The sequence below is a fragment of the Emydura macquarii genome, unplaced genomic scaffold (assembly GCF_026122565.2).
Source record: "Emydura macquarii macquarii isolate MOO-44397 ecotype Brisbane River unplaced genomic scaffold, CSIRO-AGI_Emac_v2 contig_1209, whole genome shotgun sequence".
In the NCBI taxonomy this organism is placed as follows: domain Eukaryota; kingdom Metazoa; phylum Chordata; order Testudines; family Chelidae; genus Emydura; species Emydura macquarii.
Window position 1 is genome coordinate 88,814 of NW_027131346.1, and position 14,851 is coordinate 103,664.

A 14,851-nucleotide genomic window follows, 5' to 3' on the forward strand; every position below is an offset into this window, starting at 1 on the left:
CAGCCCGATGGGCACCCCAAATCTCCAGCAGAACCCTGACCCTCCAGACCCCCCCACCTGCCCCAGACGACCCCTCCCATTCCTTCCCAGGTTCCACTGCTCTACTCCCTCGCTAACCTTGCCTGCCCCAGTGACCCCCCCACCTGCCCTGCCCTAGGTGCACCCCATTCTCCTGACCCCACAGCCCTCCCCTTCCCTGCTCCCAACCCAGGACGAGCCCTTCAGTGCCCTCCCACCTGCCCACCTGCGCCCCCCTCAGACCCACAGGCCCCAGCTGTGCCCCCCAAGCCCAGCGGAACCCGCCTACACTCAACCCCCATCCTGTACCTCGAAAGGGGACATAGGACATGGTTCCTTTAGCCGCTCGCTAGTCCCGGGCGCTTGTCATGGATGAGGCGGGAGGGGGAGAAGCCGAATCAGGAGGAACTGGGGGGTGCCCAGAGTGGGGAGGAGAAAGGGGGCCAAGGGGTTGGGGGGGCCAAGGACCGCAGTGTGATCCGGGGAAGAGGGCTTACTGGGATCCAGGAGAGGGGGGCCCGGGGGCTTAGGGGCTCAGGGGACCCAGGAGAGCGGGGTGCAGGGGACCCGGGGAGGGGCCGCGGAGCGGGGGGCAGGGGGGCCGGGGGCGGCAGCAGCGGCCGGGGCGGTGCTGGGTGCAGCAGCAGCGGCCAGGCCTGCGGGGGGGCCGCCTCCCTCCCACGCTGCCCGGCTGGGCCCCGCCGGGCCCCGCAGCCGCGCCTCCCCCTCCCCCGCTCGCCGCCGGAGGATGCCGCCGCCGCCGCGGATGCTGGTGCTGAAGCTGCGGCCGCTCCAGCCTCGCGCACGGGCCCCGCGCGCGGCCCACTCTTAAAGGCGGCCGCGCGGCAGCTGCAGTGGGGGTGGGCGCCGCGCCGCGTGCGGCCGACAGAAAAGGGAGCGGGCGCGTCCCCTTTAAACGTCGCCCCCAGCACACACCTCAGCCCGGGGCTGCGGGCACGTGGGTTTCGGAGGCGCCGCGTGGCGCGATTGAACCGCCCCCCCCCCCCCGAGTCCCCTGCCCCCAGTGTTCCCGCCCCATCCAGCTCCATGGCCCCTGCCTCACAGACACTCACCCCTGCCCCCATCCAGCTCCATGGCCCTTGCCCCCCAGTGCCTCCTGCCCCCATCCTGATCTGTGGCCCTTGCATCCCAGAATCCCTGCCCCCTCTCCAGATCTATGGTTCTGGCCCACTCTTGCCCTTCTAGCATCTCCAGCCCTGCCCCCAGTGCTCTCTGCCCTACCTCCTGCCCTGCCCCCCAGTACTCCCTTGCTAATGTTCCCTTGGTCCTCCCAGCACCAGCCCCCCACCACTTTCCCCCATGCAGCAAACCCTCGCACCAGGCTACTGCACCAAGCCATCCCCACAGCTGTCTCCTGTTCTGAGTGTAGAGCAAGCAGGGCTGCCTTTAGTGAAGACACCAGGGCAGGGCAAGTGTGGCAGCAAGTACATGTGAGTGCAGAGTGAGGGTCGGTGTTCATGGGACTTGTGCATGCAAGGTGAGTGTGAGAGTGCACAGAGCAAGTGTGCATACAGAAGATTAAGTGAGTAGGGTGAATGGATTAGGGTGGGTGTGAGTGTACATGGGTCAGTGTGCCTTGGGCAAGTGTGCAAGCAGAGTGAGTGCAAGTGGTAAGTGCATGCAGGGTGAGTGGGAGTGCATGTGCGGGAGTGTGACTGCAGGATCACAGTGCATGGGACAAGCATGGAAGCAGGATAAGTGTGCACACAGTGAATGGGACTGTGTGTGGAGCAAGTGTGAGTGGTTATGCAGAGAGAGTATGCATGCAGAATGAGTGCAAGGGTGTAGGGTGAGTGTACGTGGGATGAGTGCATTCAGAGTGAGTGTGCCTTGGAAAAGCACGCTCAGGGCTAGTGTGGGTTGAGAATGAAAAGTGAGTGTGCACAAAAGGAGCGTGTGGAGCAAGTGTGCATTCAGGATGACTGTTAGTGTGTGCAGCGCAAGAGTGTATTTGGGGTGATTGTGCATGCAGGTTGAGTGTGAAGGGGGCAAATATTCTTGGAAGGCAAAGGCGAGTGTGCATCTTGGCTTCTCACTGACTGGGGGACACCTGAGCTTCCCCACCCCAGTGAGCTGAGGGGGTGTGACTCCTCCCCTCAGTGTCTGGTTGTGTAACAGCCCCCCCATTAGTAGGTCAGGAGAGGAACTCACTCCCCAGGGGGGTGTTTCTAGGGCAGCTCCAGGCTCTTGCAGAGAGAGGGAGATATGGGGGTGTGTGTGTGCAGAGTAAGTGAGTGCATGGGGTGGGATGGATTGTTGTGTAGGAATGTGCTGGGAGCATAGAGCTGTCCGTGGGGCACGTTTTAGGGATGTGCATACACTGGGCAGGATTGTGTGTCGGTGTGCAGTACGGTGCACTGGGATATGTGTGTGTGTGTTAGGAGGAGCATATTTTGTGTTGGTGTATATTGTGTGTTGGAGTGCATTGGGGGATATTGTGTTGTGTGATAGGGGATTAGAATGTGTTGAGTATTAGGGATGTGTGTTATGTTGTTTGTTGGTGTGCGTGTGTTGTAGTTCCTGAGGAGTGTGGTGTGTGTTAGGACAAGGGTAGTCATTAGGCGGACTACAGGCCAAATCCGGCTGCCAGATGCTTTTGAACAGACCCTGACATTGTTTTATTTACTTATTCTTGTTACTAGTTTTGTATTATTGTCTTTGGCGTCTGGACCCTGACTATACCTTGCCCCAAAATAATTGACTATCCATATGTTGGGACATATTCAGAGTAGTGTAATGTGTGTTAAGGAAGGTGCACTGGGAATGGGTGTTGTGTTGTGTGTTAGGGGCACACTTTGCATTTAAGGGTGTGCATTGTGTTAGGCATTAGGGAAATGTTGTGTATTAGGGGAGACCTGTCTCAAGAAATTTGGGACCTTGGTACATCATGGCTACTGGGGCCCCACCCTCTTCCATTTCACCCCATTACAGATGTTGGGCAAGGGGGGTCCTAAGCTCAGGCTCTGGTACAATTACCCCCCTTCCACCCTCTCTTCAGCCCTGCTTAGTGTGTGTCCTTTGGTGAGTTAGGGGGCACTAGAGTTGTGTTGTGCACTAGGGTGTCTGTGTTTGACTGGGTGTGTTGTTAATGACCCCTAGACCCATCCTCCTGCAGCAGCTGGTTTTGGCTTCCCTCCCCTGATGCTGGGGGGTGGGCAGCACCTGGACAGGAGAGGGTTCCCTTCCCCACTCCAGCTCCAAGCAGGCTCAGTCTGGGGAGGAGCAGACTCTGGGCACTATTAACTCCAAACCCAGGGGATGTGGCCTGGTGCCCCATGAGGATGAGATTACCCAGCTGCCAGCCCTCCCCTGGGTGTCACAGCCTGGGCTGGATCCCCATCATGGAGCACGGGGGAGGAGGTGCTGGATGTGGTGGGAGGAGCTGGGGTCAGGACTCCTGGGTTCTGGCCCAGCTCGGTGAGTGCACAGGGCTCTAGTGGGACAGAGCAGTGTGGGCCGAGAGCCAGGATGAGCGAGTAACAGCTGGGCCTGGGGCACTGCTATCTCCCCCTCAGCAATGGCTCAGCTGCGGGTTCAGCAGCCAGCCCCGGGACTGAGAGGCAGAGCTCTTGGATTAGGGGCTGCAGTCGGCAGTGAGGGCCCGCGCAGGGCGCATTTGAGGGCCCCGGCTCGCTCCTCCTTGAAGAATTGCAGACACAGGGAAGGCACGTGGGGGGGCGGGACTTAGTCCAGTGACCCTCCCCAGGGGGCGGGGTTTCGGCAGCACCGCGCAGCTGTCCTGGGTCACGTGGCGCGGACGGCCTATCTCTTTGCAGCGGAGCAGGACCGGAGGCCCGGCCCGGTCCGTGGCACTCCGGCAGGTACGGGGGGGTCCGTTCGCCCGGGCCCCGGTGAGTTCCCTCCAGGCCCCACTGCCCCAGGGACTCGGCGGCGCACTGGCTGCTGCTGCAGGGGCGCTGCCCCCTCCCCCCACGGGCCCGGCCCGGCGTGGGGGCGGGAGCGATCTCCGTGGGCTGTACCGGGATTGTCGCCCTTGCAGGGCCGGCCCCAGAGCCCCCGGCCCCGAGCCGAGCCGAGCTGAGCAGGGATCGTGGCAGCGACCCCCGCCGATGAGAGCTGCCTGCTGCGTGAGTAAGCGCCTGGCCCGGCGGGAGAGGCGCAGAGACGCCTCGGGCAGTGCGGAGGTGCAGCCACCTCTGGGGTGGGGCAGGGCTGTCCGCTGGAAATGCGGCGCACATCGCGCAGCCCTTCCCGGGGCCAGCACCGAGCGCAAGGGGCGAGTGCTCCAGCGAGCCCCGCCCGGGCCGGCCCTCCCCTCTCTTCCCCTCCCCTCGCTGTCTCTGCCCGCAGGTGGCGGTGCTGTCCCTGCTGATGGTCCCGCTGCTCCGAGACACGTGGCGGCGCCTCTTCTCCATGGCGGCGGAAGGCTACACCCCCGGCAGCCTGTCGGCCGCCTTCGTCACCTGCCCCAGCGAGAAAGTGGCCAAGGAGATCGCGAGGTGGGGCCGGGGCTGCTCGGGCTGTTTCTCGCTCCGGCCGAGCGGGGGTACCTGAGCGGGGAGCCAGGACTCCTGGGTTCTGTACCTGAGCGGGGGGGGCGGGGAGCCAGGACTCCTGGGTTCTGTACCTGAGCGGGGGGGCGGGGAGCCAGGACTCCTGGGTTCTGTACCTGAGCCGGGGGGCGGACTCCTGGGTTAGAGCAGGGGAAGCTGGGAGCCAGGACTCCTGGGTTCTTTCCCTGGTTCTGGGAGGCAGGCTGTGGGTTAGAGCGGGGGGGGGGGGCTGGGAGCCAGAACCCTTGGCCTCTAGTGGCTTGACACGTCAGGAGCATGGAGGACACAGGTCTGTCTCTCTGTCCAGGGCCGTGGTAGAGAAGCACCTGGCTGCCTGTGTGAACATCCTGCCTCAGATCACATCCATGTGAGTGTGGGAGCAAGGTCCCCCAGGTGGCCTGGGCCGTGGGGGCAGCTTTGGGCAGGGGAGGCTGTCCTTACCTGGGCTGGGCGTTCTCTTCACCTCCCTCTCACGAGCTTCCCCTGCTGCTCTTTCAGATACCAGTGGAAGGGGAAGATTGAAGAGGATGGGGAGGTGCTGCTGGTGAGTGCCCATGGGGGGCTTCTGGGGGAAGCACAAATGCCCTGCCTGTATAGGCAGTGGGGGGCCCTAGAACCCTGGGCTCCACCCTGCATGGTTGGGGGAGAGCAGCAGCATGTGGACACCCCTGACCTTTCACTGTCTGTCCCCAGATGATCAAAACCCGGAGTTCTCGGATCCCGGCGCTGACTGACTTTGTCCGGTCAGTCCATTGTCCTTCTTCCCCCCTCTCCCCTTGGTGGGAGCCTGGTGCTGGGCACAGGTTGGCTAGTACACAGCCCCTAGGGAATTGCTGGGGGGTGCAGCCTCTTGAGAGAAGGGCAAGGGGTGGTAGGAGAGCTGCTGGGGGGGGGGGGGGGGGGAGTCCCTGGGGGGGTTGGTGGCAGGGGCAGAACGGTGAGTCCCTGGGAGCATTGCCGGGGGAGGAGAGATCAGTGAGTCCTGGGGGTGTTGGGGAATCCCTGCCTGTTTCACCCCTCTAAGCCCCCACCCCCTCTTCCCACAGGTCTGTGCACCCCTATGAAGTGGCCGAGGTGATTGCGCTGCCCATCCAGCAGGGCAATGCACCGTACCTGCAATGGGTGGGGGAGACCGTGCCAGAGTGAGACCCCTGCCCCCCAGCAGTGGCCTGGCTACCTCCCCCTTCTCTGCCCACGGACACCACAGCAACAGGATTCATCTACTGGAATTTTGGGGGGAGGGGAGAGTACATCACACCCAGCCCTGGTGCACTGGGGGGCAGCTGGCAGCCAAGATGCCTGGGGTTCCACTACTGGACTCAGGGGAGAGTGTGGGGGTGGAGGCTGGCCTCCTGTGTTCCTGCCCTGGGGTGCCCCCTCCAATGAGCAGGCTGAGGCTGGCTGCAGCAAGTTCTTTATTGCGGTGGCAGTTTGTACAGTCAGAATGGCCGTGGTGGCAACAGCAGCAGCACACAGGGGGAGCGGGGCACGTACACCATCTGTACAGCAGGTCACAAGCGGGGTGGGTGAGTGCGCGGGGGGGCACCCCTCTCCTCCCATTCCTGTGCCCCCATTCTGCCTTGGCCAGCCCCATGCTCTGCCTTCCCTCATCGCCTGTCGTTAAATAGAATGTTGACAGAATAATAAAAATGCAACAAGAAAATAAACTTTTTGCCTACAATAAAGCAGTTCCCAGGGGTGGGGGCAATGCCCTCCATCCACCCTGGGGCCCTTCTCTGAGCAGCTGTAGGTTGCTCCTGCCTTACATCCAAGCTGAGGGTGAGAACCCCCCCCCCCAGTACAGTACCCAGTGCTGTCAGAGAGGGACAAATCCACCCCCCTTCCCAGGGGAGATACCTGACCCTGCATTCTGCCCTGGTAACTTCTGGGGATTGCACACAGTTCAGCGTGGGGGGGGGGGAAGGGGGACAATACTTCCTGCTGCCCCCATGGAGGGGGTCTCCTCCCCCTCAAAACATGCCCCCTCCACCCCATTCCACCAGGTACTGGACAGCGCCATCTAGGGTGACCCTGCGGGCCAGGATGCGGACAGCCTCCCCTCGCGCCAGGCGCCCCATGGCTCCAAAGTAGCTGCTGCTGGTGGGGGCAGGGCCTGGACCCAGAGCACTGGAGGAGGATGGGGTGGCCAGGGGCTCCGGCTGGGGCTTGGGGATGGGGCAATTCACATGAGGCAGCAGTGTAGGGGCAGGCGGGTGGTCAGGGCTCTCGCTCTCTGGGGCTGGTGCTTCGCGGGGGTCCGGGCTGGCAGTAGTGCTCCTGTTATAAAACAAGGGACATCAGGGGAGCCTGGACAACAAAATGCTGCTCCCACCAGCCCACCCTCAATCCCAGCCCAGGGCCCCACCCCCCTGTTCTGCCCAGGCCAATACCCAGAATCTGTTTCAGAATCCCTCTCCCCCAGCCAGAAACAATTGGAGAACAGTCCTGCTCTGCAGGTGCCCAGCAATCCCGAGTCTGCTGCAGAGGATTCAGCGCTCGTTCTAGAATGGATGTCCCATTCCTTACTCCAGAGCAGTTACCTTTCCCTTGGGCCCCTGCCCTGGAAGCTGCCCTCTGAAGCCTGAACCTCCAAGGGCCAGGGGTTGCTCTCCAGAAAGCACCTCCCACTGCAGAACAGGCTTCAGAGAGGGTAACGCTCCACCCACCCCTGCCGCCCTCACCTCAGGGTCCGGGCAGTGTTGGCGGATGGGTGGAAGGAGGCAAACATCCTGATGGGAGCACTGTGGGCGAGAGAGAGATGGGGTGAATGTGGGGCTGGGCAAAGCGGCTTCCACCCCTCGCCGGTCCCTCCTCACCTCTCCAGGCAGCGGGCATCAGTGCGGCGGAAGTTGTAGGTGCTGGAGGTGCCGCTGTAGCCACAGTAGTTCTGGCTAGCACTGACTGGGGTCTCCACCACCTCCTGCAGGGAAAGACAATCAGTGGGGTGCCCTGGAGGGCAGGGGAGCTCCTGGCCCTTCCTGGGGGCAATGCAGGAGGCTGTGGTGTACCTGGGTGAGGGCTCTGTCCAGCCGCCACTTCTCCCTGCTGCTCCTGAGCTCCATGGTGTCTGTGGGTTCCGGGGGGGCCTTGCGCCTCCGTGGCCTCCGGTGTCCTGCCCCACTGCTGCCCTGCCCTGAAAGGAAGCTGTAAGAGACCCTCCTTATCTGCACAGCACGCAGGGGGCCGCGCCTGCTCCACTGGGAGCCCAAGGAGGCTGGGTCAGTGACCCCGATGGGAACGGTGAGGCAGGACAGAAAGACCTGCCCAGGCCCCATGCCCCCTCCTGCCAACACTATCTGCTGCTCTGGACCTAGCTGGGTCCCCCAGAACTGCCCCTGGGAGAAAGGAGCACCCAATGTCCCTTGCTTGCTGTGCCTTCTCCTGCAGTCCCGCCCCCCACACACACACATTGCCTCAGTGGTGTCCCCACTCATCATCCTCTCTTCCCTGCATCCCCCCTGTGCACCACCACCCACCACGCCATTTCCCCTGCACCTCCACCTCTATACTGCCCTCACCCAAGTCCCCCTGCTGGAGCCTGGGGATGGTGGGTGCATTTGTAGGGCAGGAGGAGTTGGGGGCAACTGAGGCTGCTCACCTGCTGTCAGGAAGCGGGGGCTGCCCCTGGGGCTGCTGGGCCGTGGTGTCACCATGGCCCACAGGGCACTGGGGTGCAGGAGGTGGCACTCGCATGTGGAGCCCAAAGAGGCCCTTCCGCTTCTTGATCTCCTTCCCTGAAATAAATCTGGAGAAGAGAGACCAGACTCAGATCTGCAGGGCAAACAGCTCCCATTGAAACTTCCGTCCCACAGGCAAGGGCATCAGTGGGGGCAGTGCAAGGGTGTGCAAGAGCCTGCATGACTGAGTGTGTGTGCTGTGAACGCTCACGAGGGCTGCTGCAGTTCCAGGTGGGTGCAAGGGCATGGCAGAGCGTACATGGGCTAGCATGGTTCCAGGGAGGCATAAAGGTGTGGCAGGCCATGAAAGGGCTGGCACAATTGGGAGTGGGTGTGTAGGGCATGGAGAAGGATGTGACGGCCAGTGTGGTGAAGGGTGCAAGGGGAAGACATGACTCAGTGAGGGTGCGAGGGCATGGCATACATGCGAGGGCCAGCGTCGTTCCAGGTGGATGTGATGGCGTGGCAGAGCATGCGAGGTGCAGCATGCAAGGGGAGGGTGCAATTCAGCATGAGTGGTTCCAGCTGGGTACGAGGGCATGGCAGCACATGCGAGGGCCAGCATGGTGCAGCGTGCAAAGGGATAGTGCGATTCAGCATGGGTGCGAGGGCCAGCATGGTTCCAGATGAGTGGCAGGGCATGGTGGAGCGTGGCAGGCGTGGGTGTAGCGGCCACACAGGCAGGGCAGAGAGCACCAGAGAGTGTTACAGACACTCCTCCCACCTGTCTTTGTGGCTGCTCAGGGCACTCAGCAACTGGCTGTACCGGTCCCTCTTGGGTGTATCCGAGAGCTGCAGGGACCAATGAGAAAGGACAAGGGATCAGTGAGGGCCATGGTCCAGGGATCCCCCATTGCCTCCTGCATTCTCCACCTGGCCCACCAGCATATCCACCTCCCAAACTCCCAGCCGGCCCTTGGATCGCTCCCACCCCACTCCACCCTCTGCCTGGGTACCCCTCACCCCTCTCTCCCACAGCCCTATCCCCTTCTCCCTGCTTCCCCTCCCTGCAGCCTCATTCCCCAACACCTTCCTCTCCCCCCACTCCTTACAGCCCCCTCCCATGCCCAGTCCTACCTCTCCCAGGAGCAAGTTGTCCCAGTTCTCGCTGGCAAACGGCAGGATCTCCCGCTCAAAATCCAAGTATTTCTTTTTGCAGCAGATGCTAAGGTGATAAAGAATGAGATGGGCCACATCCACCCTATGGGAAGAGGAAAGAGGGTCAGTGCCGGCATGTGGGGGACACATACTGGAGATGTGGCGGGGGAACCAGACTCACCATCTCAGGGGGAGTCTCCGCACACTCTCGGGGCCCCCAGTGCAGACACAGCACTCAAAGACGTAAAACCTGGAAAAGACTCGAGGTGTGAGGGAAATTAATCCTGGATCTCAGGGACCTCCTCCCCATGTGCCCTCACCTGTTGATGTAGGGGAGAGAGAGGATCTCAGCCCATCAACCCCAAATCTCCTCTGTGCCCCCTCACCTGCATCCATAGGGTAGTAGAGTGGATCTCACGTCCCTCCTTAGTCCCTCCATACCCCCTCACCTGTCTACACAGTGCAGTGGGGTGAATTTCAGCACCCCGTCTCCAATCCCTCCGTGCCCCCTCACCTGTCTCCATAAAGCAGTGGCTTGCTCAGACATTGGGTACATGCCTCATGGAACCACTGGGCACAGCTGCAGCACTGCAACATCTTCAGGTTCCACCTGGGGGAGAGAGGGAGTCTGAGTGAGCACAGGACCGAGGGGGCAGCTCTCCATTCCACCTGCCAGGGGCCCAGCACCCACCCAACCGGAGAAGAGAAAGAAGTTCACCTAGGGCATTTGCCGAGCAACTCCAGGCACCCCCCCACTCTAGAAATGCTCTCCTCTCCACCCCATGAGCAGCTCCAGAAACCCCATCCCTTCCAGCTGAAATGGCCTAGAAAAATCTCTCCCCCTTAGGGGAGCTGCTGTAGAAACCTGCTCCCTCCAGCACACAACTCACCACAGAAACCAAATCTCCATCTACAGCCACCCAATCTGGACCTTGTATGGGGAAAATCTCATGCTAGAAGCTGTTTGGGGAATTTATTTTAGAAAGACCATGCTGTTCTAGAAACATCCCACCTGGAAATGGGCTCTAGAAAAAAGCCTATTCCAACAGAAGCTGCTTTAGGGACCTGTGAAAACCAGACCTGACTTTATAAACACAGTGCTACACTCATGCCAAAAACATCCAATTGCAGAAAGTACTTCAGAATCTTTTCTAGAAACTGCATCTCACTTCAGAACCCAGTCTAGAAACCCACTAGTCCAAAGCTCACCTCAGAACCGTCCTCCCAAACCTGAACTGGCCCTAGAAATTTTTTTCTCCCATATTTAGCTGTTCTATAACCCCCAACCCCACCATGGACTTTGCCGCGGAGACCTCCTTCAGCCACAAGACCACTTCTAGAAACAGTTTTGAGTCTGCTTTAGAAATCTCCAGCTCTAGCACCTGCTCTAGAAATTGACCTCCCTGTGTGAAGCCTGCTCTAGAGACCTCTTCCAACTCCAGAACCTCCTCACTCCAAAGCTAGCTCTAGAAATCCAAATCCAAATGGTCTTCTTGGAGCTAGGTAGGACTCCTGCTAGCATAGCTCTGAAGCTAGAAACCCACTTGGGATGGAAGCGGTGAGGTATGTGTTACCTGCTCTGTCAGGATCCAACTCAAGGGGCATGGGTGTAATCTAGACCAGAAACTCTGCTGCTCTAGAGCAGCACCAAGACACCCACTTTGGCAGGAGCAGGAGCATTCCTGATTCCTGCTCTTCACCACAAAGAAGCAGATACAGCAGCTAGTGCTGACTGACCTCTGGAATCTGCAGGACCAAAAGGGGAACTTACTCTCCAGGGCCTCCACAATAGCAGTAACACTGCTGCCGATTGGTCAGGTGTGCAGGATCCCACTCCAGAACCTTCAGCTGATAGGGAAGCACCAGCTTCATGCTCAACATGGCCTTGGCATAGGGGCCTTTCTTGAGTGCACCACCCCTCTATCAGAGAGAGCAGAGAGAGGCTGTGTGAGACCAGGGGAGGGGGAATGCAAATCAAATAGCTCCATCTACAGGGGGACAGGAATTAGAAGGGCTTGAATCAGAGGGATGCACCTGCTATGGGGAAGAGGACTCATGAGGGCATGGGAATCAGAGAGACTAACCTGCTGGGGGGAGCAGGAGCTGGGAGGACACACCTCCTGTGTGGCTGGCAATGGGAATCAAGGGATATCCCACTGCCTCTTTATCAAAGGCTCCACTTGGAGCACAAAGGGATGATGTCTGGCTTCCCCCAGCTGCCAGCCCCATGCTCACCTTGGTGGCCACAGCAAAAACGCACTGCCGGCACATCCATGCGCCAAGCACCCCAGCCCCATTGCTGCTTGCATCCAGCACTCTGGGCAAGTGACACTCCTGGTGGTAGGCTGCAAGGGGAGAAAGCTGGTGAGAGAGGAGAAAGGGGTCCCAAGATGGCCAGGGGATGGCAGAGGAGGAGAGCACCACTTACTGTGCCCACATTTCTCACACCGCACCAACTGGTTCTCTGGGCTCACGGCCTCCGAATAACACACACAGCAGATCTGCTCCTCACCAGGCACGGCAGCTGTGCGAGGGAACAGAACCGATCTCATCAGTGCTTTGCCCGGGACTGAGATAGCAGGAGGCTGCGGGGCACCAGCAGAACTGTGTGTATGGAGGGAGCATAGGGCTGTGACAGCAGGGTCTGTGGGTCATGTGAGAGAGACACTGGCAAAGCTGTGGGTGGGGAGCCCAGGGGTAGGACAACAGGGGGCTGTGAATCAGGATTGAGGAGTGCTGGTAGAGCTGTGTGTGGAGGAAACCCAGGCCTGGGGTAGTAAGGGGAGGGGCAGCGGGCTGGGAATAAGTGTAGCTGAGAAGGAGGGGTGGTCCGAGGAGGGCCGTGGGTCAAGACTGAGGGGCAGAGTTGTGGGGGCTGAGAGCCCTGGAACTGTGGGCCGGGAGTGAGAGTACATCAGGATTCCAGTGCTCACCAGGGTTAATATCTTTCCAGAGCACCAGGAACTGGGAATTGTCCTCAAACTGCACCAGACAGACCTGCCGTGAAGCATCCACCTGGCAGAAGAGAGATGGGTGAGTGAATGCAAGGACAGTCAGTGGAAGGGGTGTTGATGCAGGAGGGCAGCTTCACTCACCTTCTTGATGGTTCCCAGGTAGAGCAGGCCATCGGTCCAGCGGGCCAGCACATCCTGCCCCTCCCAGAAGCGGGGCCGGCTGGGAGCCGCAGCAGGGGCTGGGGCAGCCAGACGTTTCCAGGGGCCTGAGGTCAGGCGGGAGCTCGTGCGTGTCACCCGGGAAGACTGAGCAGGCGGCTCGCTCGCCATCACATTGTGACCAATCTGCCATGTGAGGGGAGAGGGTCAGTCACCTGCCAGAGGTTGGGATGCAACCCAGGATTCTTGACCCCCAGCAACTGTATCCACTCTCGTGGGGTTCCTTTACATAGCAAGGGCGCATATTCTGTGTGAGAAGAGGGGAGCTAGCCTTGGATTTGGGGTACCATTTATTAGGGGGTCTCCCAGACTGAGGAGTGTCTCAAAGCCAGGGGTCGTTTCTTGGAGGGATTCTCTAGGGGTGTCTCAGACCTAAGGGGCCTGATCTGGGGATATCTCAGCTTCAGGGGGCCCGCTCTGACAGTTTCTCAGATCTGAGGAGCCCAGTCTTGGGGGTCTGAGATTCAGAGGGTCCACACCAAAGTGTCTGGGATCCAGGAGTATCTTGGAGGTGGGGGTCCACTTTCAGGGAGGTCTGGGATCCATGGATGTCTTGGCTTTGGGGTGCCCTCTCTGGAGGATCTGAGATCAGGGGTGTTCCAGATTTTGGGGGGGGGGGGAGGCCTCTCTGGGGATTCTGGGACCTTGTGTTGTCTTGGATTCAGGATGCCCTCTCTGGGAGTTCAAAAATCTTAGATTGGGGGGCCTCAGTGGGGGGCTTGGATTTGGGGGCCCTCTCAGGGATGGTTCTGGGGTTGTCTCTGATTCAGGAAGCCCTGAAATCTGGGGGTGTCCTGGATCCGGGGCCCCTCTCTGGAGTGTCTTAGATTCAGGGGGTCTTCTCTGAGGTCAGTCTGGGATCTGGAGGTGTCTCGTATTCAGGAGGGCCCTCTGGGGTGGGTCTGGGATTCTGGTCTCCCTCAGACTGAGGGCATCTCAGTTACGGGAGCTCTCAGATGTGGCACAAAGCAAGTCTGATTTGGGAATGTCTCCATTTGGGAGGATGGAGGGGCTCTCTGTAGCTGGGGAGCCCCCATCTCTTTCCCCTGCATGAGGGAGGAGGTGCTCCCTCTCCCTCAGCCTCTCCTGCCCTTACCAGGTCTCCGTGTCTCCTGTGAGGGTGGGGGCCGGCTCTCTCCCCTCCCCAGTCTGGGGAGGGGGGGCGTCTCAGGGCTGGGGAGGCTGCCTGGGGTGCTCAAGGGCTAAAGAGCAGGCCCCTCTGCGGCTCCATCCTAGAGCTGAGCCCAGTGACGCAGCAGCAGCCGCCAGAGCAGGGAGGAACAAGGGGGGATGCGGAGAGACGCTAAGGGAAGGGACCCCCCCTAAAACCCCCCCTCCTGGCGCTGCCTGCAGAGCAGGCCCTCAGTACCCCCCTCAGGATCCCCCCTCCCTGGATCTGCACTGACAGTGGAGCACTGCACTAGACAGCAATGGTGGGGGAATCCTCTATCCCTTCAGATCCCACTCCCTGCCCTCAGCATCAGCCAGTCCCGCCCTAGGGCCGGATCAGATCCAGCACCACCTAGAGAGGCTGGACCTGTAACCCTTTCCCAGCCCCCTGCGCCACCCAGTCCCCACTCTGGGCCAGATCAGAAGCAACACCCCTAAGGGAAAAGCCCTGTGTCCCATTCCCCACCCAGCCCTGGGTCACTCCTAAGTGTCTCCTTCCCTCCCTGCTTCAGTCTCTCTAATGATCCCCTTCTGCCCCTCTGAGCTGCTCTTCTCTCCTCTGAACTGCCCCTCAGCTGCCTCCTTCCCCTCTCCAGGCCCCTTCCCTCCCAGAGCCACCCTCTGCTCCATCACTTCTGCCCCCCTGCCACTTCTCCACCTCTACCCCCCTCCACATTACTGCCAAATAACTAACGCCCCTTGCTCCTCCCTCTGCCCTCCCAACAGCTACCCCTCCCCCTACCTTCAGCCAATTGTCCCGTCACCCCTACTCTTGCCCCCTTCAATTGCCCCATCATCCCTTCAACTGTCCATCACCCCTACTCCCGCCCCTCCCCCACTGCCCCGTCACCCCTACTCCTGCCCTTCCCCCACTGCCCCGTCACCCCTACTCCTGCCCTTCCCCCACTGCCCAGTCACCCCTCAGCCAATTGTCCCATCACCCCTACACCTGCCCCCACCGCACCCTGTCACTGCTGCCCTGTTACCCCAATCCCTATTTCTCCCCTTCCCCCTACTTCACCCCTACTCCTGCCCCGCCCCCGCGCCTTCAGCCCCGCCCCCACTCCCTCTTGGCCCTTCCCCGCATCTCGCCCGGCTGCCGTTGGCCAGACGGTTAGCGCGCGCCTACTACAACTAGACTCCTTCTGGTGCGGGTCGCGAGCGTGCGGTTGGTTGGTGA

General features: G+C 60.7%; 3 protein-coding genes across 8 annotated transcripts in view; 1 reads left to right on the plus strand and 2 right to left on the minus strand.

The window, feature by feature from the left end:
* The window catches only part of SYNGAP1 (synaptic Ras GTPase activating protein 1), a 46,673-nt gene extending 45,870 nt beyond the window's left edge, over nucleotides 1–803 (minus strand). For both annotated transcript variants that reach the window (XM_067546949.1, XM_067546948.1), the window contains exon 1: nucleotides 328–803. In XM_067546949.1, the coding sequence (XP_067403050.1) occupies nucleotides 328–349 (22 nt within the window). In that variant the 5' untranslated portion in view covers nucleotides 350–803. The remainder of the gene's footprint in view (nucleotides 1–327) is intronic.
* Nucleotides 804–3,703: 2,900 nt separating this feature from the next.
* Nucleotides 3,704–6,220, plus strand: CUTA (cutA divalent cation tolerance homolog). 5 transcript variants are annotated; one of them, XM_067546953.1, is made up of 7 exons: nucleotides 3,741–3,860; nucleotides 4,040–4,127; nucleotides 4,351–4,499; nucleotides 4,861–4,920; nucleotides 5,052–5,097; nucleotides 5,247–5,356; nucleotides 5,600–6,220. In XM_067546953.1, the coding sequence occupies exons 2-7, from the start codon at nucleotides 4,110–4,112 to the stop codon at nucleotides 5,697–5,699; spliced, it is 483 nt and encodes a 160-aa protein (XP_067403054.1). In that variant the 5' UTR covers nucleotides 3,741–3,860; nucleotides 4,040–4,109; the 3' UTR covers nucleotides 5,700–6,220. The 5 variants fall into 5 exon arrangements, with proteins under 5 accessions (XP_067403056.1, XP_067403054.1, XP_067403055.1 ...); XM_067546954.1 differs by having other exon boundaries at nucleotides 3,816–3,890; XM_067546956.1 differs by having other exon boundaries at nucleotides 3,817–3,860; nucleotides 4,040–4,131.
* Nucleotides 5,952–13,817, minus strand: PHF1 (PHD finger protein 1). The gene is made up of 15 exons (XM_067546952.1): nucleotides 13,598–13,817; nucleotides 12,424–12,627; nucleotides 12,262–12,343; nucleotides 11,757–11,852; nucleotides 11,564–11,673; nucleotides 11,100–11,248; nucleotides 9,843–9,938; nucleotides 9,510–9,578; nucleotides 9,308–9,431; nucleotides 8,955–9,022; nucleotides 8,152–8,298; nucleotides 7,562–7,697; nucleotides 7,370–7,473; nucleotides 7,235–7,294; nucleotides 5,952–6,830 (listed from the first exon to the last, which is right to left on the minus strand). The coding sequence occupies exons 2-15, from the start codon at nucleotides 12,610–12,612 to the stop codon at nucleotides 6,524–6,526; spliced, it is 1,737 nt and encodes a 578-aa protein (XP_067403053.1). The 5' UTR covers nucleotides 12,613–12,627; nucleotides 13,598–13,817; the 3' UTR covers nucleotides 5,952–6,523.
* Between the last annotated feature and the right edge of the window lie 1,034 nt (nucleotides 13,818–14,851).